Source organism: Aotus nancymaae, unplaced genomic scaffold (genome assembly GCF_030222135.1).
Source record: "Aotus nancymaae isolate 86718 unplaced genomic scaffold, 86718_ANA_hifiasm-v0.15.2.pri h1tg000008l, whole genome shotgun sequence".
NCBI lineage: Eukaryota > Metazoa > Chordata > Mammalia > Primates > Aotidae > Aotus > Aotus nancymaae.
The window spans coordinates 63735307-63763067 of NW_026988419.1; the positions used below are offsets into that span (position 1 = coordinate 63735307).

The 27761-nt window shown below is 40.6% G+C and overlaps 1 protein-coding gene and 1 long non-coding RNA gene across 2 annotated transcripts in view; one reads left to right on the top strand and one right to left on the bottom strand.

Moving 5' to 3' along the window:
- The window catches only part of LOC135273584 (low-density lipoprotein receptor-related protein 2-like), an 86987-nt gene extending 66816 nt beyond the window's left edge, over positions 1 to 20171 (top strand). The window contains exons 36-44 of the mRNA XM_064372773.1: positions 907 to 1032; positions 2774 to 2893; positions 5650 to 5781; positions 7487 to 7688; positions 10894 to 11189; positions 13073 to 13589; positions 17059 to 17211; positions 17732 to 17902; positions 20024 to 20171. Of these exons, the coding sequence (XP_064228843.1) occupies positions 907 to 1032; positions 2774 to 2893; positions 5650 to 5781; positions 7487 to 7688; positions 10894 to 11189; positions 13073 to 13589; positions 17059 to 17211; positions 17732 to 17902; positions 20024 to 20171 (1865 nt within the window). The remainder of the gene's footprint in view (positions 1 to 906; positions 1033 to 2773; positions 2894 to 5649; positions 5782 to 7486; positions 7689 to 10893; positions 11190 to 13072; positions 13590 to 17058; positions 17212 to 17731; positions 17903 to 20023) is intronic.
- Positions 20172 to 21717: 1546 nt separating this feature from the next.
- Positions 21718 to 27240, bottom strand: LOC135273670 (uncharacterized). The gene is made up of 4 exons (XR_010341485.1): positions 26871 to 27240; positions 26669 to 26776; positions 25244 to 25323; positions 21718 to 22755 (listed from the first exon to the last, which is right to left on the bottom strand). It is a non-coding gene; the product is annotated as an uncharacterized LOC135273670 (long non-coding RNA).
- Between the last annotated feature and the right edge of the window lie 521 nt (positions 27241 to 27761).

Sequence of the window (27761 nt, forward strand, 5' to 3'; positions counted from 1 at the left end):
ACACTTTCAACAGTATTGTAACCAGTCAAATAATACTATTTACAATAAATCTACTAAATGCAAGATTCTTCTTGCTTTTTAGATTATGTCCCACTAGAGATAGGCAGTCAAAATACTGATTTTAAAGATACTTGTTTTTTTTTCTGCAGGGTTATGCTGTTAATGATATATAGTTAGCTTCATTTATCATTCTTTCCAAGTTTTATTTTCTTTTTTCATTTTCTTTTTAATTTTATTTGTATAAAATAAGATACATAGTTCAAAAGTTAAAACTATTTGACAAGGTACATTTATAGAAGTCCTTCATTTCTTCCCTCCTTTCTGCTTCATCTGTGCTCTTCTCAATCCATCCAGAGAGATGACAACCTTTGTTAGTTTATCTTTTCTTTGTTATTGTTTTTAATATAAGTATCTCTCTCTCGCTGCACACACACACACACACACTTATATCATTATTTTTCTTATACAAAATATAGCCTACTGTTTTGAATTTTCTTTCTTGCTATTAAGAATATATCCTAAAGATTATACTGTCATTACTTTTCAGTATAAAGAAATCTTTATTCCTTTAATAGCTACATATTACTCCATTGTGTGGAAATGCCATAGTTTATTTTACCAAGAGTTGGAACTCTTGTTGATACTATTAATTAATGGAAAAAGATTATTTAAGTTACCAACCAGTGTCTCTTCTCCCCAGTATCAGCTGGAAATATGTCTTTTTACTATAGAATCTGTAAGTATAGATATAGGTATAAGTGTCGTGGATCCTGCCTTTCTAACAGCTTTGAAAGTGCCGCCCTTCCAGTGGTTTGAGTTTTACAATAGATTGGTTAGCATGGATACTGTTCATAGTACATTTTTGGTGGATATATTCCAAATGTTTATCTGGTTGTCTTTTTCAAGCTGATCGCACTTGCCAGTCTGGATACACAAAATGTCAGAATTCAAATATTTGTATTCCTCGCATTTATTTGTGTGACGGAGACAATGACTGCGGAGATAACAGTGATGAAAACCCTATTTATTGCAGTGAGTAAGATAAAACTGCTTCTCTTTTCATCGTTCCAGAGATGCATGTTATGAGCTAATAAAAATATATGAAGTGTGGGTATTTGGGTTGATTCCAATTGTCATTTCATGTTGACCTTCTAGGTAAAGGTGGTAGGCAGTTGCTTTCATATGTGATTGTAGGGGTATGAGCAGCTCTTTCTGTTCCTTGGCTGGAATTCCCAGGCCCCAAATATTTCTTCCAGAGATCTGCTACTATTGGAGAGCCATTTCTCCCAGTGTTGAAAGCCTTTCCTCTTCATGTACTCAGGCAGAATTTGCCCATTCAATCCTTACTATTTACTCTTAATATTTTTATAATGGCCATTAGTAACTGAAGACTATTTTTTCAGACAGTCTCACTCTGTCACCAAACTGGAGTGCAGTGGCATGATCACAGCTCACTGCAACCTCCGCCTCCTGGGCTCAAGCCATCTTCCCACCTCAGCCTCCTGAGTAGCTGGGACTACATGCATACGCCACCACGCCTGGCTAATTTTTGTATTTTTTTGCGGAGAAGGGGTTTTGCTGTGTTACCCAGGCTGATCTGGAACTCTTGGGTGATCAAGTGATCCACTTGCCTCAGCCTCCCAAAGTGCCGTGATTACAAGCATGAGCCACTGTGCCTGATCAGTAACTGAAAGTATCTTTATATCACCTAGATATGTTTGAATTTCAGAAATCTCTATTTCATAGTTAGCAATTTGGTTCATTCAAAGAATTTCCTGTATTTATAGCTCAAATTAAAAGGCCTTTCTTAAGTTTGATAACTTTGAAACTATTCGTGTAAACGATACATAATTTAAGGATTTAGACCCCTTCTGTTTTCTAGGTATATGTGGTTAAACTCTTGCCATGGGTCCCTTCCCAAGGAAACCAAATAATCATAATTATTTATCACCAAGCCAGACTACAGCACAAGAAGAGGAATCTGATCTAGTAACAGCAGCATGAGGAACAGGAATTCAGGATGCAGCCACCAGATAGGACTAGATGGATTGGAGTTATTGCTGACTTTTCAGGGACCTCTGCTTTCATTTCAGTTTTATCCTGGCAAATAGTCAGATATCAGGGTCCAAAGCCAGAAAGCCTTTATAGACCAGAAGATTTACAAGACTTGAATTAGATGTGCACCCACACAACAATTTGGAAAATGCATATGATCAGAGCTACCTAAAGTTACTCGAGAAAAGAGTCAATGTTCAAACATAGGCAGAGTTTCCCACTTACTCAAATAAAAGTCTGGTCTTCCAAGGATGAATAAGAAGATAATTTTGCCAACTTTCTAGAATTATTATCTAACATGGCTAAAAGGGTGTGTGTGGAGTCAGCTCAGATATAGTCATATTATTGTTTTGCTTTTAATTATTATTGCAATGGAATTTATTTAATTTTATGTTACAGTAGAAAAATTAAACCAAGACTTATAATTTGTGATTTCATTTATCACAAAGATAGTTCTTTAGTATTTCTAAAAAATATAATTTTTTCTTTTATTTCTGGAATCTAGAAAAAAAAATTGGGGAACTGGGCAGGATTGACTTCCTTCTGTCTCCCATACTTCTCCCTCTCCACAGAGAGTTTACACCAACACCCATTTTCCAGGCTCAGTCTTCCTTTCTTGGTAACTATTATGTAGTTCAGAGATACAGGAAGATTGTTAAGACTGATGGGAACATGCTTGTGCTTTGCTCATGGGTTTTATCTTCTTTCCCTTCTGCAGCCACTCACACGTGCAGCAGCAGTGAGTTCCAGTGCACATCTGGGCGCTGTATTCCTCAGCATTGGTATTGTGATGAAGAAGCAGACTGTTCTGATGCCTCTGATGAACCTGCCTCTTGTGGTAAGAGAGTAAGCAAGCATGAAAAACATCACAATACACCTAGACAACTTCAGTCTCTTCCAACCTCTTCAAATACAGGCCAGGGTCATGGCTGCTGAATGCTTGGACTTTCTGCCCCAGCTTTCATCTGGAATGCTAAAACCACTCGGCAGATGTTCATTAAAGACCTGTTAGTGCAGAGCACTGTGCGGGAAGCTGATCAGGATATGGAAGCTGCTGATTGATGCTGATAAAATAAGATTATATTGATGATGCATCTAATACAGTGCTTGGCTGATAGAAGTTAATTTTAGTTGGCTCTCAACTAGAGCTTCTGAATTTGGTTGAATGCTTGCTGGCCCAGAAAGCTGTCAGAAGATCCAAAAGTGATTGGAGACATGTACATGGGGAAGGAGTATATTAGGAGCATGCATCCTCTTTCTGTTCTGCCTCTGTGCCAGCTTATGAGCGCAAGATCTCCAAGAAGTTGCAGGGGCATTTGGTTGTATTCCTGGGGGCAGTTATGCCTATTTACTTTTGGAAGCTGCTATTTGCCTTTGCAAATTCTAATCTATAACCATGCACATTTTGTACATAATTGTAAAAATACAATCTTCTACATTGCTTTAAAAAAACCTGTCAATAAGTCATATATTGCTGTATAGGAGTCAGAAAACTATAGCTATAGGCCAGTTGCCCATCTTTATAGATAACAGATACGTTTACTCAAATGCAGCCACATGACATCTATGGCTGCTGTCCTTCTACAATGGCAATGTCTAGTAGGTGTGACAGAGACCGTAGGGGCTGTAAACCTAAAATATTTACTACCTAGTTAAGAAAAAGTTTGCTCATCCTTGGTATATAGTCTTCACACTGCCTTTTAATGACTATAATATTCCATTGAGTGGTTATAGTGTCGAGTTAACTGCCTCTGTTATTAAGCATTAGGTTGCTTTTATTTTATTCCTCCATTGTATATATTGTCGCAGTAAATATTAACACCACATTTTAAGACATTTTATTTTGAGGATATTTTCTTAGGATAATTAGTATAGTTTTTAGCTGAAGTCAAGCTATTTTTTATTCCAAATGTCTCTCAGGTTTAAATTCTGTGTTGGAGAGTGGTATTTGGAGTACTTTACTAAGTTCTTTTCTTCCAACACTGAAAGTTTTATAGAAAGCAAAGGGCACATAGAGTTTTGAGGACCTGGAAATCATTAATAACTACTAGATGAGTGGAATAGTCTTGGAGGTTGGTTCAAATGTATGAATTATTGGTTCAAATATACAAAGAATGAATATGAGTTTTTAAACTTCTCTATGGTAATGAAAGCCATAGTAATAGCAATGAGTACCAATGACCTGATATATTTAAATAAAAATAATCACATAATTTATATATGATATATATCCTAATTGTAGTAAAGAAATAATATTCAGAAATATATTTTAAAGAAATAAGATATACACAAAAGTAAAATTTACATTTTGTCATCCTTCTTCCATCTCCTCACTCCTCAAAGATAATCACTATTAAGTGTGGTTGTGAATTCTCCTTACTTTTATCTTACTTTAGTTTTATATATTAGTTTTATATATATTGATATATAGTTTTTAAAAACACAGAGTTTTACTATACATATTTTTTGCAGTTAGCTTTTTCAAAAAAGCTTAACATCATGTCAGCAAATACAGACCTGTCTCACTTCTGTACACTGCCAAAGAATACTTTGACATACGAATAGTCCATGTATTTTTATCCTTTTCCTAGTGGTTAGATATGTAGTTTCTTTCTATTTGATTGCTATGAAAAACAGTGCCCGGATGAACATCCTTTTAGAAACCTCTTTATGCACAAATGGAAGGATCCTTATGGTCTAGATGTCCAGAAGTGGTGCTGCTGTGTCAACAGGGATATGTCTCTTCAAAAAGTCTGGATCAATGTACACACTTTTCATAGCAGCTTCTGAAAGAGCCTGTTTCTTGTTACTGTTGTTAGGCTGTGTCTTTATCAGTTGTAATTATATTTTCTTTTGCCTTGGACTAATTCCACGGCACCCTGGATTTGGAAGCCAATGACACCTTGATTAGTTAAATAGGAACATGTGGGGTTAGGGTTAAAGCATCTGAATTTGTGATGGCTAATTTGCAGTAGAAGAGTGACTTATTTTAATTCAGTATTTATTGAACAGCCATGTTGTAGGAATTTTGGGCTGTGTCAGTGAATGAGACAATGATCTCTGCCCACATGGAGCTAATATTCTAAAGAGGGGAGACAGGCAACCAATCAGTAAATTGTCTAGTATGTTGAAAGGTGGTGGTAAGTGTTATGGAAAGAAGGAAAGAGAGCAAGGAATTGGGGATGGCGAGTGTAGGTGGGAGAGAATTTGCACAAAATGAAATAGTTTTAGAAGAAAAGTATATTTTAAAATAGAAACATGAAATAGTGGGTAATTCATATCTTCCCTGGAAAAAGAGCTGCTCTTTCTCTACCATACCCGTAGGGAATATTGTATCTCATTTTAGTTCCAAAGATAATTAGGGCTTTGCACTGTCAGTTGACTACTTTTACCTCAAACTGTTGGTCACTGGTACTAGTCTCGTGTATATTACTAAATAATGTGTATTATTTAGATGTATATAACATCTAGATGTATATAACTAAATAATGCTCTGTTTCAGGTTTTCTAGACAGCCCATGCTACTGCCAGCTTCTCTCCAGATTCCTGGACTGCAAACAGTTTTTTTACTGAGAATGCTATTGATCTTTTCAGGTCACCAGGTGCGAACATGCCTCAGTGATGAGTTCAAGTGTGATGATGGGAGGTGCATCCCAAGCGAATGGATCTGTGATGGTGATAATGACTGTGGGGATATGAGTGATGAGGATGAAAGGCACGAGTGTGGTAAGTGAAGCTGATTAATTCCTCTGCAGAGTCACATTCCGGGGAAATGCAGTAGAGTTGTTTTTCTGTGTTTGGAAAGTATGATTGCAGATTTCTCTTTAATTGAATGGACACTGATAGAATGTTACCTTTGTTTCACCATGCTGGAGTGTTTGATATCATCCACTTAAATGCTTCAGAATGATGAAAAATGGCTTATGTTTACTTTCTTTCTCTTGTATTTGGCTAATGGACATAATGTCCTACATTTCTATGGCAAAAAACCCCCAAAAGACTTGGCTGGCCGCTTTATTTTTCTTTTTTAGAGACAAGATCTTACACTGTTGCCCAGGCTGGAGTGCAGCGGTGGGATCATGGCTCAGTGCAGCAGCATGATCATGGCTCAGTGCAGCCCCCGCCTTCTGGGCTCAAGTGTTCCTCCCACCTCAGCCTTCCAAGTAGTTGGGACTATAGGCCCACCACCATGCTGGCTGATTTTTTTAATGTATTTTTTTATAGAGATGAAGTCTCACTATATTGCCCAGGCTGGTCTCAAACTACTGGGCTCAAGCAATCCCCCTGCCTTGGCCTCCTGATGTGCTGGGATTATAAGCATGAGCCACTGCACCCAGTGTTTGGCCACTCTTAATAGCATCTTTCACAGTACAACAATGAATTGTCTCTAGTTTACTCTGTCGCCTTAAAGTGATATGAAGGGAGGGGTGTTATGCCTCTTAAGTAGATAATAGAACATCATTTTCATTACCAACAGGGTATGGAAATCTTAGCTAGTCCAAGAATTAATCTAACCAGTGTTAGAAGAATGTCTTTCTATGGTAGGGCAATAGACTCAACGGCTCCCTGCTGCTTGCATCTGACGACACCTTCCTGTGTCGTGACTGGTGGTGGGACCTAACAACTCCACATTTACCCTGTCCACCCTATCCACTGACATGGGTGGTTGCCCATACATGGATTGTGGCGTATGCATTTTTCTCACCTCTTTTTACCAAGATCTCCTTCTTTCTTTTGTTTCCTATTCATCTGCAATGAGACTGGATAAAATACCCATTCTTTTATTTTGTGGGCACTAATGATTCCATGTCAGCATCTCATCTCTTTCCTCCTGGCATCGTGGTTTCTTACAACTCCATTGACATATGCCTTTCCTCTCCACCCCAGTACTGCTTGGGGTGGTAGCTATAATGTAGTTGAAAAAGCACTAAATTTGGAGGACAAGTCTGAAGCCCTAGCTCTTCACCTAGTTTTATGACTTTGAGACATCCAGTTAACTTGAGCTTCAGTTTTCTCATCTATACAACTGGTGTAAAAATACCTGTCTCACATTGTGCCTGTGTGATTATACTTTGTAAACTAAAAAAAGTTACCAAAATATAAGGCATTTGGTATCCAATTAACAAAATGGGAGTGGTTCTCTGAAGTCCTAAGAGAAAAAGTATGACCATTCTAATGTATTTTATGGAAAAATAAAGGAGGCGTTTTCTTATATTGATTTCTTTGAAAAAGCCAGGGTTCAAAGCAATTTAAATGGAACTTTTGGAGGTATATTTATTATGATCTATTATTACAATAGCAATGTGATTTGTCTACATGTTTTCCTCCTATTTTCTTTCATCCTTAGAATGGTAAGTAACATTAAAGCAAAGAGAATTAACTGCTGCACTGAACTCTCATGCTTTCTGATTCTTGTGTGCTTTGGTTTCAGAGAGTCAAAACTGCTCACATACCGATTTTTTCTGTGTGAATAACAAACCTCCGGAGAGGAGGTGCATTCCCCAGTCTTGGGTCTGTGATGGCGATGTGGATTGTGCTGATAGCTACGATGAGAATCAGAATTGCACCAGGAGAACTTGCTCTGAAAACGAATTCACCTGTAGTTATGGACTGTGTATCCCAGCTGTATTCAGGTGAATTGAGGATTCAAAAGTTACCCAGCAAGCCTCAAATGTCCATGCAGCCTGGGCTGACTTATGTATTAGACACAGTGGCCCATGATGCTTTTGGTGGCCTATGAAAATGTTTGGATTCCTTTTAAAATCAAAAGAAAAAAAAAAAAAGAACTTTTACATCAAAGAAAGTATTTTAATATATGATAGTAATATATCTGGCTTTATACCAATATGACTGCATTAAAATAGATACTTAAATAATTATTTCACTCTCCTCTCTCTGCTATAAGAAAGATAACAGCACAAGCATGATGATAAATAGAGGTTGGCTCTTAGGCTCAGGGTCAAGGAGAGGAAGGTGGAGTGAACTGAGACAATGTCTCCAACTAAGGATGCAGACATTGATCAATATCGTGCAGGAGGGCTGGGAGGCCAGACTTTCTGATGCTCTCTTTTTGTGGGAAGTTGGAAATCTGGATTTTCATACAAAATAGTCTGATTTTAAATGCTGGAAACAAATTTTGAAATTCTTAAAAACACCAATTAGGTCAAAGAGATTCAGCTCACAGCCTGCTGGTTTGGGGGACCTCTCCTGCAGCATTCCATTGACTTCTCACCTTTCTCCAAATGGGCCTCTTCAAATGGTTTATATACTTTCTTAATGTCCCAACTTCTCTTCATCCCACATAACAAATATTTGGATTATGGAAGGAAATGGAGAAGAAGAACAATTTGTAAGTTTCAATCCTGATTGACTAGGAGAATAGTAAGAGCATTAACAAAAGTAGGGGAGTCCAGAAAGGAGCTGGCTCAAGGTGGAAGATGAGTTTGATGTAGTAGGACTTCCTGAGGTGAAAGTATGTCTTAGGCATTTGGGCACATGGAACTGGAGCCACGAAGAGATATTGCTTGTGTCAAGGACTGTTGAGGGATACAGGCACACTGAAAGCAACAGGAATGGCTAGCTCCTAGTGTGCGAAGGAAGACAATGGGAAAGATATACTAAGTAGGCACAAGATCAGAGCAGCAGAGTCACAGGGGCCATTGACTGGAGGGGCAGGCAGCTAATCAACAGGCACTAAGGTACCACTGGAGTCCCGTGTGATACACGATTGTGTGTTTATTGCGGTGATCCTGAGGAAAGAGGAGGTGAAGAAGCAGGGACTCAGCAGTGACATAAAAGGAGATAAATGCTATCAAGAAAATGTACTGTGTCAGTGATTCATCCTCTGATGAGTGGACATTGTTGAGAGGTGGCAGTTTGTGCACTGATAATCCAAAGACATTCAAGAGATGGAACTGTGTTCTTTTGTAGTGAAGCTGCAGTAGAAGATGCTTTGGGTTTAAGTAATATGGATGTAATGTGTAGATTTTAATTTTTTCCAGCTAAAGTGGATAATTCTTTGTCTATATTTTCTCCCTACTGCTCAAGAGTTCTATTATGTTTTCTGAATTTCATAAATAGCTAATAGCATTAGTCTTAGATGTAAATATATTTTGAATACCTAGGCTTAGACTCTAGGCACAAGAACTGTAGCAGGTGTTAATTTTGATCAGACTCCAAGTTATCTCTTTGATTCCTCCCATTCTGAGCTTTCTGGGTTCTTCCTTTACCATCACTATGATCTCACAGCACAGTCATGTTTCCTCCCTTCCTGTCTTCATTTCTCCCTTGCTCTTTCCTTCCCTTTCCTTCCCTTTTTCTCTCTCTGTCTCTCTGTCTCTCTCTCTCTCTCTTTCTTGTGCTTTCTGAATTTCCTTGAAAAGGGCTATGATAGAAGAGGAAAAAAAATGCTGTTTGTTTGAAAACCTGAGCTATCAGCTTTTAAATAAGTCAAAAATCTATGTGTCTGGAGTGGGCTTCACTAGGTGTGCTGTTAGTGTGCATCTCCCTGCTTGCTTGGCAGACAGTGTGCTCCCCCATTTGGTACAGTGGGACAGGAGATGATTTTTCCTGTTGACTTTTTTTTTCTTGGCTTATTACTGATGCTGCTGAAAATCATGGATGATAAAACTAAGTGGTGACAGCTTGGTGGTGAGCTGGAATACTGACTTGGAATAGTGTTTGAAAGCTTGGTGATTCACTTGGTGACTTGTTTTTCCGCTTGCATTGGATCTAAATTAGAGAAAGGAAAGCACTGGTGTTTCAAACCATTTGGAAATGAGCTAAATAGCTCCCAGGAGACCCAGTGGAGCTGTCTGCCTTGACAACAACTTTCTTCACAATTACATGCAAACATTTTGCTGTAAATCATGTTGACAAGGCCCTGGGTTTGTGGATGGCTGTGCTGGTTAACAGATCTGGTTATAGATCTGCTTTCACCATTGGTGCCTTCATATCTTGTAATGCTGTATGTGCAGCTCCTGTGCTTTCTGTGCTAAATTGTTCAAAACCATTAGCTTTGTTCATTCGTATCAAAGATTCCTTTATGCTTATGCGAGATCCACTTTAGTCATAACTTTTATAGGCTGTTGGGGTAACATGGAGAAGAAAGGCCAGTTTGGCTCACAGAGCTTCAGGAAACTATGTTGTCATAATGATGCCTGTGTATGTTAGGTCCCGAGATAGCTTCTACTACTATAGCATGCCTTCTTCCTTTGCCAGTATGCCATGCTAACCTACTAGCTTGCCCTCATTCACATCACCATGGAAACTCACATCTCATGATAGATGGCAGGAGTGTAATGAAAGAAGGAAGAAACAGACTGACAATGTAAATGTTACTCCAGCGGGAAGATATGTGTTCTTCGAGGACATACCCAATAATCTTATCATTTGTGATATATAGCACTCACCCTACAAGTTTCCACTTGGGTATGGGCACTTCCATCATGTGATTACCTAGTACATTGCCAGTGCCCACCAGCTGTCTCATTATCTGTTGAACATAGTGCCAGTGTTCATAAGCTGACTCATAGATCTGATGTATACCAAAATTACAAAAGTTGTATTTAGTTGAGTTTGCCAACTAAGGAAAAAATGAATGCAATTATTTTTAATAGCTATAGATCCATGTTTCTAATGGTAGCAGCCAGCCCCTGAGGAAGTTGTGTGGAAACTTCCTCACAACTTTGGGGGAAAGGGGACCAAGGACACTGGTGATCTTATTGAAATGGTTGACCTGGCACTCAGGTAGATAGAGAAGGAGCAAAGCCCCAAGTGAGTAGTAGTTGAGGTTTGTTGTCAACCTCCCTAAAAGTGGTACTGGATCTTGTGATACAGGTGTGACCGGTACAACGACTGCGGTGACTACAGCGATGAGAGGGGCTGCTCATACCCGACCTGCCAAGAGAATCAGTTTACCTGTCAGAACGGGCGCTGCATTAGTAAAAGCTTCGTCTGTGATAAGGACAATGACTGTGGTGATGGATCTGATGAGCTCACGCACCTGTGCCACACCCTGCAACCCACGTGTCCACCTCACGAGTTCAAGTGTGACAATGGGCGCTGCATCGAGATGGTGAAACTCTGCAACCACCTAGACGACTGTTTGGACAACAGCGATGAGAAAGGCTGTGGTGAGTATGACAGAGGATTTGGGAAAAGGAAACCGGAGAGACAGAATATGGATTCTCAACCCTTTGCGGCTTAGACTTTCCAACCTGTCCTCTAACTACAAAGTTACCATAAAGTCACTATTCCTGATATAGCAAAAGGTTACCAAGATTTCTTGGTATATAAGATGGGAACACACATTATTTTGGACCAATTCTTTACTTAGACAGTCATTAGAGAGAACAGAAGATGAACAAATAATCAGGCCATCATTTAATGTCATAGCCAAATAAGGTACTCAAGAATGAAGAGAACCTTGTAATGACTTTGCCTGAAGCAAACCTCTGCTAGGGGTCCTTGGGCTGTTCTTCATTTTCATTCTCAGGTAATTGAATAGGAGAGTTTAATATCTCTGTCACCCAACCACAAGTAAAGCAGTCAAGAATCTATAACATAGTATTATTTGCTTAGCACTGTCTTGAACTCCGTAATATTGGCAATTCATCCTGTTTGTGGTGTTTAATCTTTGTAACCATTGTTTCATGTATGTTGGTATTGTCTCTGTAATAACAATGTAAATACTTTGAGGGAAAGATTATATAATTTCATTTATTTTGTTTTCTTTATTCTACTGGTTCATTGTCAGTACTCATTTTTGCCTAATGGACCCAGAAGTATATAAGGTAGTTTTTGTCCTTATATGAAAGATAAGATTTATCTGAAATAACATCAAAATTAAATTCTAGACAGAAACTGGTGTGGAAATGTAGAGAAGAGAATATCTATGCATAATAATAATAAATCTATGCGGCAAACCACCATGGCATGTGTTTACCTATTATAACAAACTTGCACATCCTGCTCATGTACCCCTGAACTTAAAAGTTCAAGAATAAAAGAAATTTAAAAATATTAAAAATAATCTAAGAACTGGCTTTTGCTCTATTATAAGAAAAACTATAAGTTTCAAGAACCATTTAATAAATTAAGAAAAACATGTTATACATTTACACAAAAATCATATGAAACTTTCTTATATTTAGTTTTAATTCATATAGATTCCCATTACATTGTAATTAATTTGGCTCTACCTGAACTATAAGAATGAAATTCTCAATAGTACATAATTCAAATTAACATTTTTAGTTTGAAGAGGAAGTGATCTCATTAGGTCTCTTCCAAACTTATGAAACATCCACTCTTACAACTAGAAGGAGGCCCAGTGATCTTGAGTACCCTCTTCTCTTTGCAGATAATAAGACTGTAGCTTCTTATCTGGGAAATGAATTTTTGGGGGTGCACAGTAAACTAGCAGCAGAACTTGGCCTGATATTTGGATCAGGGATTTTGCAGTACATGAAGTTTTAATCTATTGCTCCTCGATGAGTAGAGAGCTAATAAGAACATGCTCTCCTCCCTACGTAGATCATTTTTGAGTACCAGCCAGAGGGACGTGTAGTGTTGTGTTGCATCTAGTGTTGAGCTCATGCCATCTTGTGAGAGGCAAATGTATGCGTCTCTTCATGGTTCCATGTTCAGTGATGTCACACTGGAAGCCTGAGGTCGACCATGGTGTGAACAGTCACACTGGAAGATACTACAAATCCAAGCCCTTAGAAAATTTTTCCGGAGCTCTGTTTTACAAGCACACTGGCCAGGCTTTTTTCTTCTCTTCTTTCTCTTTTCTCCTGTATTAGTTGTTTAAACCACTGATGGAGTAAGTTGGTGAGGAAGTTGAAAACAGTGACTTTTCAATAACCCAGTCTTTGGAAGTCTCTGTTGTCTGTCTTATTTTAGCATGATTCATTAAGAACTGGCATTGTTTGGTAGAAATGTTGACTTTGAACCATTATAGTGAGTGGTTGTTGATATTGTAGAATCTCTAAGAACTGCCTTTTACCTACAGGCATTAATGAATGTCAGAACCCTTCAATCAGTGGCTGTGATCACAACTGCACAGACACCTTAACCAGTTTCTATTGTTCCTGTCGTCCTGGTTACAAGCTCATGTCGGACAAGCGAACTTGTGTTGATATTGATGAATGCGCAGAGATGCCCTTTGTCTGTAGCCAGAAGTGTGAGAATGTAATAGGCTCCTACATCTGTAAGTGTGCCCCAGGCTACCTCCGAGAACCAGATGGAAAGACCTGCCGGCAGAACAGTAACATCGAACCCTATCTCATTTTTAGTAACCGTTACTATTTGAGAAATCTAACTGTAGATGGCTATTTTTACTCCCTCATCTTGGAAGGACTGGGCAATGTTGTGGCATTAGATTTTGACCGAGTAGAAAAGAGATTATACTGGATTGATACACAGAGGCAAGTCATTGAGAGGATGTTTCTGAATAAGACAAACAAGGAGACAATCATAAGCCACAGACTACCAGCTGCAGAAGGTCTGGCTGTAGACTGGGTTTCCAGGTAAGAAAACATTGATGAGCTTTTTAAAAGTTAAAAATTAAAAAAAATTCTAACCAGGTTTTCATCTTGATAGGAAATTAATCTTTTCAACTTGGATTAATATGCAGATACATTTAATGCTTCTGCAGGTTTATTTTCTGCTTTGTATCTGATGCTCGAATGAGAGATACAGAAGGGAATATCTAATTATTTTAAGAATTTATGGTATCTTTTTTATGGAAAGAGGAATTTCAAGGGAAGAGAGTTCACTGTTGCTGGCCATTCACTTAACTGGAGATGATATGAGGGACGATTCATGCATTCATTGGTGCGATCAGTCATTACTTCCTGAGTCCCTCCCACATGCCCAGTGTGATGACAAGCAGTAGGAATTTTGAGGGAATGAGGCAAACATGGTCCCTGCTCTTCTGGAGTGCATAGGCTTGCTTACAATACTAGTCATTGGTTGGGAGCAGTGGCTCATGCCTGTAATCCCAGAACTTTGGGAGGCTGAGGTGAGAGGATCGCTTGAACCCAGAAGTTCAAGACCACCCTGGGCAACATGGCAAAACCCTGTCTCTGTGAAAAATAAAAAAATTAGCCAGGTGTGGTGGTGCACACCTGTGGTACCAGCTACTCATGAGGCTGAGGTAGGAAGATCCCTTGAGCCCAGGAGATGGAGGTTATAGGACCGAGATCATGCTATGGCACTCTAGCTTGAGTGACGGAGTGAGACCTTGTCTCAACAAAACAAAATAAAATGAAACAAAAAAACCAGCCAATACTAGTCCTTCCCCACATGGGCTGGTCATGAAAACTAGAGAATGGCTAACATGAGACTTTTGCTTTGAGACTTCCCTTCTGGACACTGACAGTCTTTAGGGCAGGCCAGTGATTCTTTAACTAAACTACCAGATCAACCACACTTCTTAACATCTCGGTTGACTATCAAATCTATCAGATTCTTGGCAGCATAAACGAATTGGCCTGGTGGTCAGTAGACATCAAGCTGCAGCCATTTATGCTGTGAAGATTCTTGTTGCAGTCAGCCCAGACCTCCAGAGGAGTCTTCCCCATATCCTCCTATCTGACCACCTTAAGGGTAAAGATCCTACAACACATGAGGAGAGTTTGCTTCCTAGTTCTCTCTGACCAGTAGCTGGCCTGACATAGGTGCTGAGTGCTTGCTGAATAATGAATAAAACATTGACTAAGCATTCCTATTTTATAAATCAGTTCCTGTTTTACATATCCTACATGTCACAAAGTACAGCGATTAATGGTTTCCAGGAACAGAACTGAACATGGTACTGTTCTTGCCACTATCCTTTGTTCCAGTGCAGACAAAATAATATTTGAACTGTAAGATACTGTCATTCAGCCCTCTCTCTCAGAAACTGGTAGAATGACATTTCTTTTGGATTTCAGCTACTTTCCTCTCTATCTAGGCGTGTTCTTGATCAGAAGAGAATTAACTACATATGACAAACATGGGCAAGAAAGTCTGGGCGAGGGTAGGGTGAACTTTTCTTGAAAGTCCAGGAAGGTGCACAGCCAGGCTCAACATTCCTAAAAACATGAAGGGAGAATGGAGCCCAGTTACATTTACATTGGTAGGGGGCACTTCTAAGATATTAGCTACACTGAAATTAGAAACAGTTTTTTCTCCAATATTAATAAAGATTTCTGCTGCCAACACTATGTGTTTGGTTTCCAAAGCCCTTACATTTGATATAACTTTTTTTTTTTTTTTTGAGATGGAGTTTCGCTCTTGTTACCCAGGCTGGAGTGCAATGGCGTGATCTCGGCTCACCGCAACCTCCGCCTCCTGGGTTCAAGCAATTCTTCTGCCTCAGCTTTTTGTATTTTTAGTAGAGACGGGGTTTCACCTTGTTGACCAGGGTGGTGTCGATCTCTTGACCTCGTGATCCACCCGCCTCGGCCTCCCAAAGTGCTGGGATTATAGGCGTGAGCCACTGTGCCTGGCCCTGACATAACTTTTTAAACCATTATGCACATTGGAAGACACTGCTGGCTCTCAGTCATCTTAATTTTTCCAGTAGTGGAGATGGAATGTCTTCTCCATGTTCTCTTGAAAAGAATCTGTTTACAGGATGTCTTTGATTGTGGAATAAAGAGAAATTAATGGGAAAGCAGTAAGCTGAACAGAGTAGAGTGCCCTATGGGGTAGCCAGTGTGCCAGCACTTGAATGGTAATAGCAACAGGAATAATAATATGACAAGAATAGTAATAGCAACTCCTTCTAAGCCTATTGTGATCTGAAATAATATAATGTTTTAAAAAATCCCTGGTCTAAGGCCTGGCATTTAGCAAGTGTTCAACAATTAGCTACTATTACTGTTACTATTCTTAGTGTTTACAATGATGGAATCCAAGATTGTAGCCATCTCATTCATCAGGATTACCCATTTACCCAAGTGAATTAACTGGCAAGACTTGTACAATATGCATACTCATTCCTTCTTGCTCAAGCCTGAAACGATGCTACTGACCTAAGTTAAACTGTTCAGATATCCAGTATGAATGGATAAGGGGTCACTTATTGCAAAGAGGCATTCAAGTCTTTTGGAAGGGAAATCATTCTTATTCCAGTTGGAATTGATTATCAAATCCTAAGTGACCTTCTCATTATAGGGGTATTTTACCCTTTGGAAGGTTATGGATAGTTTAAGACTCTGGTGAAAGCCATGAGTCCCTTGCTGGATAACAGCAATTAGGCATTTATACTCTTAAAATTTCACATTTGTTTTAGAAAGCACACAGATCCCCAAAGCTGGCTTCCCTGATTCTGGGTAAAGACCTTGGGTTAAGAACCTTATAGAAAAAATAAATTTTATTGAATAAAAATATATTTATAACTGAAATATCCTTGGGGTAGCAGTTTCTAACAGACCCTAATACATTTCTAAAGCTTCTTAGGTTTGATTAAGTAAAACGTGTCACAGGTTAAGAAACTCATTTTGACAGCTTGTCTGACAGAGGCAGGGATGTCTCTTTATCCTACAGATGTCATAATCTTTATCTTAAGGATGTCACAAATCAGAGTTTCTCTGTGCAGTTTCAGTGACACACTTAGACAAGTCTGTTTCCTTGACTCTACCGTTTAAACTGTAATTCATGACACTCACCGCTGCTTCCCTATTCCACTAAGCCTTTGCATTGCCTGGAGAGGGTGCCTTATGCTGCATGAGGAAAGTAAAACCAGACCCCTGATGTGAGGTGTGGCCCCAGCATTTCCTACATGACACCACCTTAAAGTGGGAATTATTGCACACAGTATTGTACCCTCTGTTGCCTCCCTTCAGAAAGACCAACTTCCTGTTTTCCCCTGCCCTCATTTGTGTGAAGAAAGGTGCCTTCTAACAACGGTCTGTGATGCTCAGGTAGCTTGGATAGGAAACTGTGTGGCTAAGTATGTACCATTTCACAAAGTAACTGTATTGGTTAACTTCTGGCTCTCCATTTTAGAAAGCTCTACTGGTTGGATGCCCACCTGGATAGCCTCTTTGTCTCTGACCTAAATGGTGAACACCGCCGCATGCTGGCCCAGCACTGTGTGGATGCCAACAACACCTTCTGCTTTGATAATCCCAGAGGAATTGTCCTTCACCCTCAATATGGGTAATTGTCTCCCTGCAATCCTGGGCTTTTCTTTCACCTCCCTAGTCCTCCTCTGTTACCAAAAAGGCTGTTCATGTAGCTGTCTCAAGGCCAGTGTCTTCCTGGGGTCTGTCTTCTGCTTTTCCTACTGGGTAAATCACTTAGTGTAATGAGTAGAAGCATGGCTTCTTCACATCATCATCAGCTGTTCCATTTTCTTTGACCTGACACACTTTTGTACTTTTCAAGTCGTGTATTTTGGCTGCATGCAAACAAAATTGCAGTTTTGAAAAACCAATTTCTTTACTGGACTCTCCATGTCGAAGCCACTGAATCCAGTGAATTATGTTTGTTTGTGAGCACTTTCTCTACTTTGTCCCCTTCCTTTTTCTTTTAAAGATCATTTGCTGTTAGCTCTCTTTCCTTTCTGAGGGGCTCTAGAGAATGTAGACTCCATTTCTCTAAATGGAAAAAAGGTGTATATTTTGGCTACTGACTTCTTTTGACATCAGGGACTGACCCTTTGTGTTTGCCCTGACAGATACATCTATTGGGCAGACTGGGGTCACCGTGCATACATTCGGAGAGTAGGCATGGATGGAACCAACAAGTCTGTGATTATCTCCACCAAGTTAGAGTGGCCTAATGGCATCACCATTGATTACACCAATGATCTACTCTACTGGGCAGATGCCCACCTGGGTTATATCGAGTACGTACATAGAAAAGCATAAAATAATTGTTTAACTGTTTATTTTGAACATCAGAGCTTGTGATTCAGTCTATTAGTTCCCTCTATCATCTAACTGGCCTATCTGTTGGAAGTCACTCAGAGGAAGTTATACTTCTAACTAAACCTCTATGGTATGGTGTAGTAGAAATAGAGTGAACTTTGAAGTCGTATGGATCAGGGTTTATGACCTGGTGTTTTTACTTCTTCCTGTTTTTTTTCATCTAGAAAATGGGGCTAATAATCTCTCCCCATGGTAGTCAGCTCAGTGTGCAAAGTTGGGAGGATCTCTTGAGTCCAGCAGTTTGAGACCAGCCTGGGCAACACAGGGAGACCTTGTCTCTATCAGAAAAATTTTTTTAAAAAAATATGCCACAAAGTTAAAGTAATAAAAATAACCTTGTACAGGTACAGGAACAAATAATCAGTAGAATGTGACAGAGGTGCAACTTGGACTTAGGAATTTCAGGAACTTCACATATGTTACAGGTGGCACTATAAGGCAAAGGAGATAGAACAGACTAAGTTTAGTATGATAGTATTGTGAACGATGGCTCATTATGCAGACAAAAGTAAAGCAGGATCTTAAATACAGAAGTGGAGTGCAAATGCATTAAAGACCTAAATGTGAATGGCAGAACTGTAAATGCAATAGAAGAAAATGAAGGACAATGTATCTGTTACCTTGGGGGGAAGAAGGATTTCTTGAACAAGACCTAAAAAGCTTAAACAATAAGGGGGGAAAACAGGTGAGTTTGATTACTCATAATTGAGAATTTCTATTCATGAAAACAATATAAACAGTGGCGTGATATCGGATCACTGTAACCTCTGCCTCCCACATTCAAGTGATTCTCTGCCTCAGCCTTCCCTGTAGCTGGGATTACAGATGTGTACCACTGCGCCCGGCTAATTTTTGGATTTTAAGTAGAGATGGGCTTTCACCGTGTTGGCCAGGCTGGTCTTGAACTCCTGACCTCAGGTGATCCATCCACCTCGGTCTCCCAAAGTGCTAAGATTACAGGCATGACCACTGTGCCACAGAGGGAAGGAAATTTTTACTTTCTTGGGTTAGGGGACAAAGTCAACAGTTCTTGGTAGAAAAAAAGGAAAGTCTTTTCACCCTCTTCACCTTAAAATGATCATTTCCCTACATTCCAAAGAATCTTCAGTACCATCTAGGTGGCATACATAAGTGCTTAAATTTTTCTTATTCTTTCCATAAGGGAAGTACTTTCCTACATCTTATATTAATAATCTCCCCACACCCCCAAGTCTTCAACTCCAACTGATAGTTTTAAACTTAGAACATTCTTTCCTATTTGTTTTTAATAATACGATATAATGTATTCAAAATAATCTTAGTATCTGAAGAGGAAATGAGATTATATGTTATTCCCTCTAACGCAACTTCTCAGTTTGTTATTTTGTCAACTAAAAATAATGTTTCAGAGGATATGTGCTCCTTGTGTCCTCCAACCTCTTGAAGTAACAGGGACGCTTTTTTTTGGTATCTAATTAAACTTACAAAGTATATGATATCTGAAAATAAATGTGACAAAATATATGACTATGTAATAACAACGATGAAGAGAGATTAGAAAAACAAAGCACTTATATTAAATGTATTTTTATGACGAAATTCGTTCTAACATAAAAGTTGTTTATCCCTGTCAGTGATATCTTGTGGGGAAAAAAAATGAGTACTCATCTGGCAAAAACAGAAATTGTGAGTCTCCTCAAATGAGAGCTTACTTTTGAAATACACAGCGTTCTACATATCAAAGTCATCAGAGAATTGCTGTAAAAACCTAGTATCTATGTCATGTGTAGGAAAAGGAGATAAAGTCACCATTATCATCCAGAAACTCTTGGGTTATTTAAGAAGGAACTTGGTAGATATTAAGAAATATTAAGAAGAATTTCTTTTACCATGCTGGGCTCCAAAAAAATGGTAGAAGAATGCAGCCCTCATTCTTTTTCACCAAAAAGCTCATTTGTCCACTTTAAAGTAAGGGCATTGGAAAAGGACTGGCATGTGGAAAAGGAATATCAGTCAGGAATCTGGACTTTCGTTGCTGGTTCTGCCACTTTCTGATTCAGCCCAGATCGTGCAGAGCTGACTGAGACGGTGGTCCCCAAGCTCCCGTGCTCACCCGGACAGGTCGGCTTGCTACCAGCAGGCTGCAGCGGGAGGACTGGACCTGGAAGGCTCCCTCAAAATGGGCCCTGGCTGCAGCTCTGGGAGTAACCGGTTCACCGAACGTGGGTCCAGAACGACGTCCAAGCCCTGGGAAAAGTGGCACAAAGCCACCGCCGTGAAGCAGCAGGTGTTCCAAGCTGAAGGTAGGAGGTGCGGCGACAGACAGCCTTGCGCATGCGCGTTCTATCCAGGTGCGACCGCCACAGGCAGGGAATAAAAAATGAATCTTGGAAAAGGGGGCTCGCCGCTGGTTACTAGGAGACGGAACGCTCGGGTCGGGCGTCTAGGCGCTGCGTGGGCGTGCGCCTCTGCGGCGCGGACAGGCCAGGAAGAAGCCCCTCCAAGGCGCCTTGTAAGGCAGGCAAGTGGACGTACGCGTCGCTCCGTGCGTAGGTGCGCGCACACGGCTTGTAGTCAGCGCGAGAGGAAAGGTCGAGCCAGGTACGCGTGCGCACGGAGCCCAGGGGCGCGTGGGACGGATGCAAAGCTGGGGCGCCGGGGAGGTGGAAGATGAGCCCCACTCCGGTACAGAGCGTGAGGGCGGGGCAACGGCGGCGCCGGCTGGTGCTAACTGCCCCTGCCTCTTTTCCACAGGCTCCCTCCTTCCTCCGACTCCGCTGGGGCGGGGCCAGGACGATTTGGGGGTGGAAAGGGAGGAGAAAGGGGCGGAGGATGGAGACGGGGCGATTCTCGTATCCCCGGCGGAGGCCGAGAGCTGGCAGTCGCGGGGATGAGATCTGGGGAGGCCAGCGGGCCGAGGAGCTCGGGGAGGGACCCGGAGCTCCAGGTAGAAGCTGCGGAGATGCGCAGGGTAGGGAGAGCTGCTCCTGCGCCGGAAGGTCTCCGAAAAGCCGGCTGCCAAGTGGGCGAGAGTGGCGGGTGCGGGGCCGTGGCGGGCGGGAGCCGGGGGAGTCGCTGTGAGGGGCAGCGGCAGGCACACCTGCGGGCCGGAAGCTCAGCAGCACGCGTTGCCCCTGTTTCTTGGGAGGTTAGGTTGAAGCCCAGTTCCTATGGTCACTGCTTTGCGTCCTACCGCAGCTTTTCGCTTGGTGCTTGGGAGTACTGATAGAAACGCTCTGGAAGCTCTGGTGGAGCGAGGAATTTGGAAGTCACAGATTTGGGAGTTAAGCCTGACTCCCGATCGCTCACTTCTGAGCCTCTTTCTAGACTTGGGGTGGTGAAAGATCGAGAATAGGTAGGCATTTGCATGGAAATCTCAGATAAATTTCAGCAAGAGTTGTACACAGTAAAGGCAGGGAAAGCTGGCTTTTGTTGAAAACATATTTGAGACTTAAATTGGATAACTAGGTAATCATGGACTTGATACCTAAAAACTCACAGAAATAAGTACATTTTTTCACTTTTTTTTTTTTTTTTGAGGCTTCAGGAAAGTTTGCATAGATGACAGTGTCCCAGCGTTTTCCTTCTTCCATTCCAGTCCTTTATATCCTAGGAGATTTCCTTGTTTAAAATTTTCTCTACTGGTTTTCAGCATTTCAAATATGCTTTGTTTACGTGTGAGGACATAAATAGAATAACAATCGGTTTGTAAGTAGGAAAAAACAGGTTAGTTATAAATAATGTAAGTAGAATGTCTCTTTCGAATCTGCCTCCGGGATAAAACAGATTCTTGTTTGTATTTTAGTTGATTAATTAGCCAAACTCTTCAGTCTTAATTAGTGATAAATAGGAAGGTACATTAATGAAATATTAATTTTAAATAATAAACTTCGGCATTATTTAATGGCAGCTTCCAAAATATTTCACGCATTGTTTACCTTCTGAAGAAAAATCACTGCTTGTAGCCCAGAATATAATCAGGTGTAGAGATTCACTGAGGGCTCTTTTCTGTCTTCTTTTTCAGTTGCTTAGACTAGTTTGTTTAGGACGATTTGGTTTTGAAGTCCTCAGTACATAGAGGCAGTTAGAGGTATTACTATATATCACCTTTTCAGATTACATGTTCCTTTCCCTCCCCAGAGATAGCCACTTCCTTGATTTTCCTTAATGTTTCACATCATTGTATGTGAACATGCACATTATAGTTTGGCTTGTTTTTGAACTTCCTATAAATGGAATTGTACTAAGTATTCATTTATATCTTGCTTCTTTACTCAACATTTTGTTAAGATTAATCTTTATGGTTGCTTGCAGTATTTAGTTTTCTGATAGTTTCCCAAAATGTTTCACTCTGTTGCCCAGGCTGGAGTGCAGTGGTGTGATTATGACTTACTGCATCTTTGACCTCCTGGGCTCAAGTTATTCTCCTACCTCAGCCTCCCAAGTAGCTGGGACCACAGGCGGGTGCCACCAGGCCTGGCTAATTTCTTTTTCATTTTTTGTGGAGACAGGGACTCACTATGTTGTCCAGGCTGGTCTCAAATTCCTGGGCTCAAGTGATTCTCTGGCCTTGGCCTCCCAAAGTGCTGGGATTATCGAGATTACAGGTGTCTAAATCTTCATGTATCCTTGCTTTTTCTTGTCTCAGGGCAATACATCTTTAATTCTGAAAGAGGATCCTTATGTAAAGAGAATTAAGGAGCAAGTTTTTCTCCTTTTGTAATGACCTTTCCATAACCTTGGTCGTCTTCCACCTTTTGCTGTACCTCTCTTCCTCTCACAATCATGCGTCCTAAAAGAAGTTTACATTTATTCATAAATTAGTACTCTTCAGACTTGTTTTCACCCATTATTGAAACTGCTTTGTTTGAATCATTAAAATTTCTTATTTTGGAAATGTTTTATTGAGTTTCAACTTTGTGCTGGGCACTTTTAAGGCAATAGGGATATAACAGAAGACAAAAGCCTAGGGCTCTTGAATGTTATATGCTAATAGGGGGAGACAGACAGTAAACAAGCGAGCAAATAAATGATATCATTTCAAGAAATGATAAGTGCAAATAGCTTATCACTTATTTGAGAGAGTGACTGGGAGAGAGGCTACTTTAGGTAAGAAGTCAGGGAAGACCTTCTGACATTTCAGCCAAAGAGTTGAGGGTGAGAAGATAGCCATGTGAAAGGCTGGGTAGAAAGGGTTCCTGAGAGAGGGAAAGCAAGAGCAGAGGACTTGAAGTCGAATGCTATTGGCACATATCTTAGTCCATTCAGGGTGCTATAATGAAATATATAAGCAACATTAATTTAATTCTTATTGTTCTGGAGACTAGGAATTCTAAGATAAGTTGCCAGCAGAATCAGTGTCTGGTGAGGGTCTGTTTTTTTGTTCATAGATGATGCCTTCAGACTGTGTCCTCATACATTAGAAGGGGTGAGGAAGCTTTCTGGGAACGATAATATATGGGCAACTCATCATGACCTAATCACCCTCTAAAGACTATGCCTCTGTTTTTTTCTTGTTTTTTTTTTTTCTTTTTTTTTGGAGGAGGGGGATGGAGTCTCACTCAAGCTGTTCTCCTGCCTCAGCCTTCCAAATACCTGGGATTACAGGCCCACCACTGTGCCCAGCTAATTTTTGTATTTTTAGTAGAGGGGATGTTTCACCATGTTGGCCAGGCTAGTCTTGAACTCCTGACCTCAGGTGATCCACCCACCTCGGCCTCCCAAAGTTCTGGGATTGTAAGTGTAAGCCACCATGCCTGGCCAAGACTGTGCCTCTTAATGTGATCACTTTAGGGGTTAGGATTTCAACTTAAGAATTTTTTGAGGACACAGACATTCAGACTGAAGCAGCACATTAGAGGAACAGAAAGAAAAAGTTAATGGATGAACAAAGAAGGGAGTACTAGATCTTTACAGTGAAGACAAAGGCCAAATCATTTAAGGCCTTGAAAAGCTTGGATTTTATTCTTAATTGCAGTGGGAAGCCACGGGCATATTTTAGAGCCAGTATCATCTTACTGTAATTTTTTTTTGTTTGTTTGTTTTTCCCTCTCCCTTCTCCCCTCCCACAGGATTTCATTATTTTGAAGTGATTGATCTGATTTCAGTGTGGAAAATAGGTTGTAGGGAGCAATAGTAGAAGCAGAAAGACAGTAGGGAATGGTTGCAGTGTTCTAGGTGGGAAATGATGGTGACTTGGACTAGGGAGGTGATAACAAAAATATAGAGAAGTTGATGGATTTAGGATATATATTTGAAGGTAGAACCAGCAAGATTTGCTAATCAGTTAGATGGGAATCAGGGAAAGAGAAAACTCAAAAACAACTCCTCAGCTTTTTACCTGGGGCAAGTACCTACACAAAAGATGGTGCCATTTGACATGATGAAGGCAGGGAAGGAACACAATGGAGGCAGAATAGAGATCAAAGGTGCAGGTGGGGAAATTAAGAAGTCTGTTTTAGACATGTTAAAGTAGCCATGACTTGGACATCCCATAAAAGTAATATATTGTAGTATATAATTATTACTTTTTCTCTTTTTCTATAACATTGAAACAATAAGGAATGGAATTATTTTTGGTGGCAAAATGTCCCAAGATCACACGTCCTTAAGAGATACTTGTACTCAACCCTTTTCACTTATTCTTTTTCTTGTTTGGAGACAGTCTCTCACTTTGTCACCCAGGTGACAAAGTGCAATGGCATGATCTCAGCTCACTGCAACCTCAACCTTCAAGATATTCACGTGCCTGAGCCTCCCAAGTAGATGTGATTACAGGTATATGCTACCATGCCCAGCTAATTTTTTGTATTTTTACTAGATGGGGTTTCACTATATTGCCCAGACTTCTCTCAAACTTCTGGCCTCAAGTGATCTACCTGCCTTGGTCTCCCAAAGTGCTGGGATTACAGGTGTGAGCCAGTGTGCCCAGTGTGCCCAAACAACATCTTTCTTTACAATCTATTTTTTAAAAATAGACATAAGATCTCACTATGTTATCCAGGCTGGTCTCAAATTCCTAAGCTCAAGCAATCCTCCCTCCTCAGCCTCTCAAAGTGCTGAGATTACAGGTGTAAGCCACCATGCCCACCCCCTTGTAACTTCTTAATACTAGTGATTTGGTGCAAAATCCTAACCAGACTTCCATGATAAATGACTCTAGATTAGTTAAGAGTGTTCCCATTTTAGTTTAGTTGACCGAGGGTGGAAAGACACATTAAAATCATCTCTTTCACCTGGTGTGTATTTAAATTTTTAATAGCAAAACTACTGTCACTTACTGGTGTGTCCATGTCTGGACCAATGTCCATTTCTTCACCTTCCATCAAGTATTTTCCTGAGTCAAAATCATCTGTCTTTTCTAAAATGTGACCGAAGAACTTCATCAGCTTTATTATATCTATCTTTGAAAAAAAATCTCAAAACTAAAAGAAAAAAGACTTAACAAGACTCAAAATAAAATACAATCAGATAATTTAAAAATATTGAAACATTTATTAAATTGATATTCTAAAACATTTAACACTTTAATTAACTCAGTCTCAAAGGTGAGTGTTCTCTGTCTCCTATGGTTTTCTGCCTTCATTCATAATGGAAGGAGATGCTACTTTTCAGTTAGAGACTAGTACAATGTTTTCCTCATCCAAATTAACAAATATTGGAATTATAAAAATCCCTATCATATATTATACTGTGATTAACTTTTGTCTCTTTCTTAAAGACAGAGGCTATAACTTACTCATTTTTGAATTTCTAGGGCCTAGAATTCTAAATGGCCACAATTTTAAAAAATGTAAACATATTCATTTTTCTGATGGTTTAAAGCATCATAACATTAGAGCACAGCCTAATGTATATGTATATAGCATAGCCTATGCAAAAAACGTTTTGCCTTTTTCATTATCACAGCCAGCAATCTGTGCTTAAAAGAAATAAAATTTCACTACTGAAAACCACATCTGATTCTATTCCAGTAAATGGCTGAATGGAACACCACTTTACCTATAATTTAGGTATAGGTAACGTAGTGTTCCATTTTATGAAAGTAAATAGTAACCTCTAAGTCTCTCCCAGCTCTAAAATGATGAACATCTGCCTACTGTCATTTAGAAATATTAATAGAAAAATAACTTGGGATTCAGCATTTATGTTTCTGTATTGTATAAGCTATTCCACACATTGTATATTTTTATAAGTTACAGTTAAGAATTCAGTTTATTACTTCGGAAACTTGGCATGTTTTAAAAGAATCTGAAAGCCCTGTATACCTATTATAAACCAACTAACTAGACACTTTAAGGGCTATGATCATTAAGGTAACTAAGACTACAGGTTTTGAAAACCTAATCATTATTCAAGAAGATTTTTACTGAAATCAAACAGGTAGAACATTAACATTCTTTTACTAATAACTTCATTATGGATAATGAACTACAGTATTGTTTAATTTACATCTCCTATAAATAAAAATAGGAGATCTCACTCCACCTAAATATCTAAACTCCGTAAGTCTTTAAAACTTAGTTACAGGAGGCTGGGCGTGGTGCTCACACTTGTAATCCTAGCACTTTGGGAGGCCAAGGGGGGGCAGATCACAAAGTCAGGAGATTGAGACCATCCTGGCTAACATGGTGAAATCCCGTGTCTACTAAAAAATATATATACATACACACACACACAAATTAACCAAGCATGGTGGCACTTGCCTTGGGGAGGCTGAGGCAGGAGAATCGCTTGAACCTGGGAGGCAGAGGTTGCAGTGAGCCATCATCACGCCACTGCACTCCAGCCTGGGCGACTGAGCAAGACTCCGTCTTAAAAACAAAACAAAACAAAACCCAATCAACCAACCAAACAAGAAATTAGTTAAAAGAAAAACCACATTAGCAATTGTATTAGGTGACTTACTGTGCTACCTGCTAGGAGCTGTACAGGGATGCAGCATGCTAGCTGGAGTGGAAGCAGAAGAGACAGTAATGACAGGTTAAATCAGTGTCCTGACATGCGTTTTGGAAAAAGGAAAGCAGAGTGAGAGGGAAATTGTACTGGCTGACCAAGGAGCAGGAATCAGTGAGAATACAATCTCTCTACTTAAAAAGAAAAAAATTATATAGACATGGAGTTGCTACACTGCCCAGGTTGGCCTTGAGTACTGCCTGGGCCTCCCAGAACCCTGGGGTTGGAGGCACACGACCCCGGCCCCCAAGAACCCAGTCCCACCCTTCCCCCAGAGCCTGGTCAGCGTCCAGCGGGATGCAGAAGGGCCTGCGAAGCCTCCCCGAGGCCTCCTCCACCTCAGCCCCGTGCCCCGCCACAGTGTGTCCTGTTCCAGGGACCCCTCGCCCCAGCCATGCCGCCCAGCCCCGAGCCGTGACCCCACGCGCCCCGCACCCGCCGCCCCGCCCCGCGCCACAAGTTGGACAAGATGAAGTTTAAGGAGAGCTGGAAGTTGGGGTCTGTCTCATCCTGAAGGCCGGCGACACTCCAGATGAGCTCCTGCAAGTCGCGCTCCTGCTGCGGGTTCAGCTGGCTCCAAGGCTGCCCATGCCACGCCATGCTCCGCGTCTCCTGCAGCGCGCCTCTGGAGACTGTTCCCGCGAGAGTTCGGGCTCTGACGACAGGCGCTTTCTGATCTGGCGGTTTTCTCGCCATAGTTTGAGCTCTCCTGCCGGGCAACTGGCGAACTGGAGCCCAGCGCGGGAAGCTGGGGATGCTGGGGCCAGGGCGATCCCGGAGGAAGCACCACCGGGGGGCTCAGTCCCAGCCCCGCCGCCCTGGCCGGCCCAGGTTCCCAGGGCT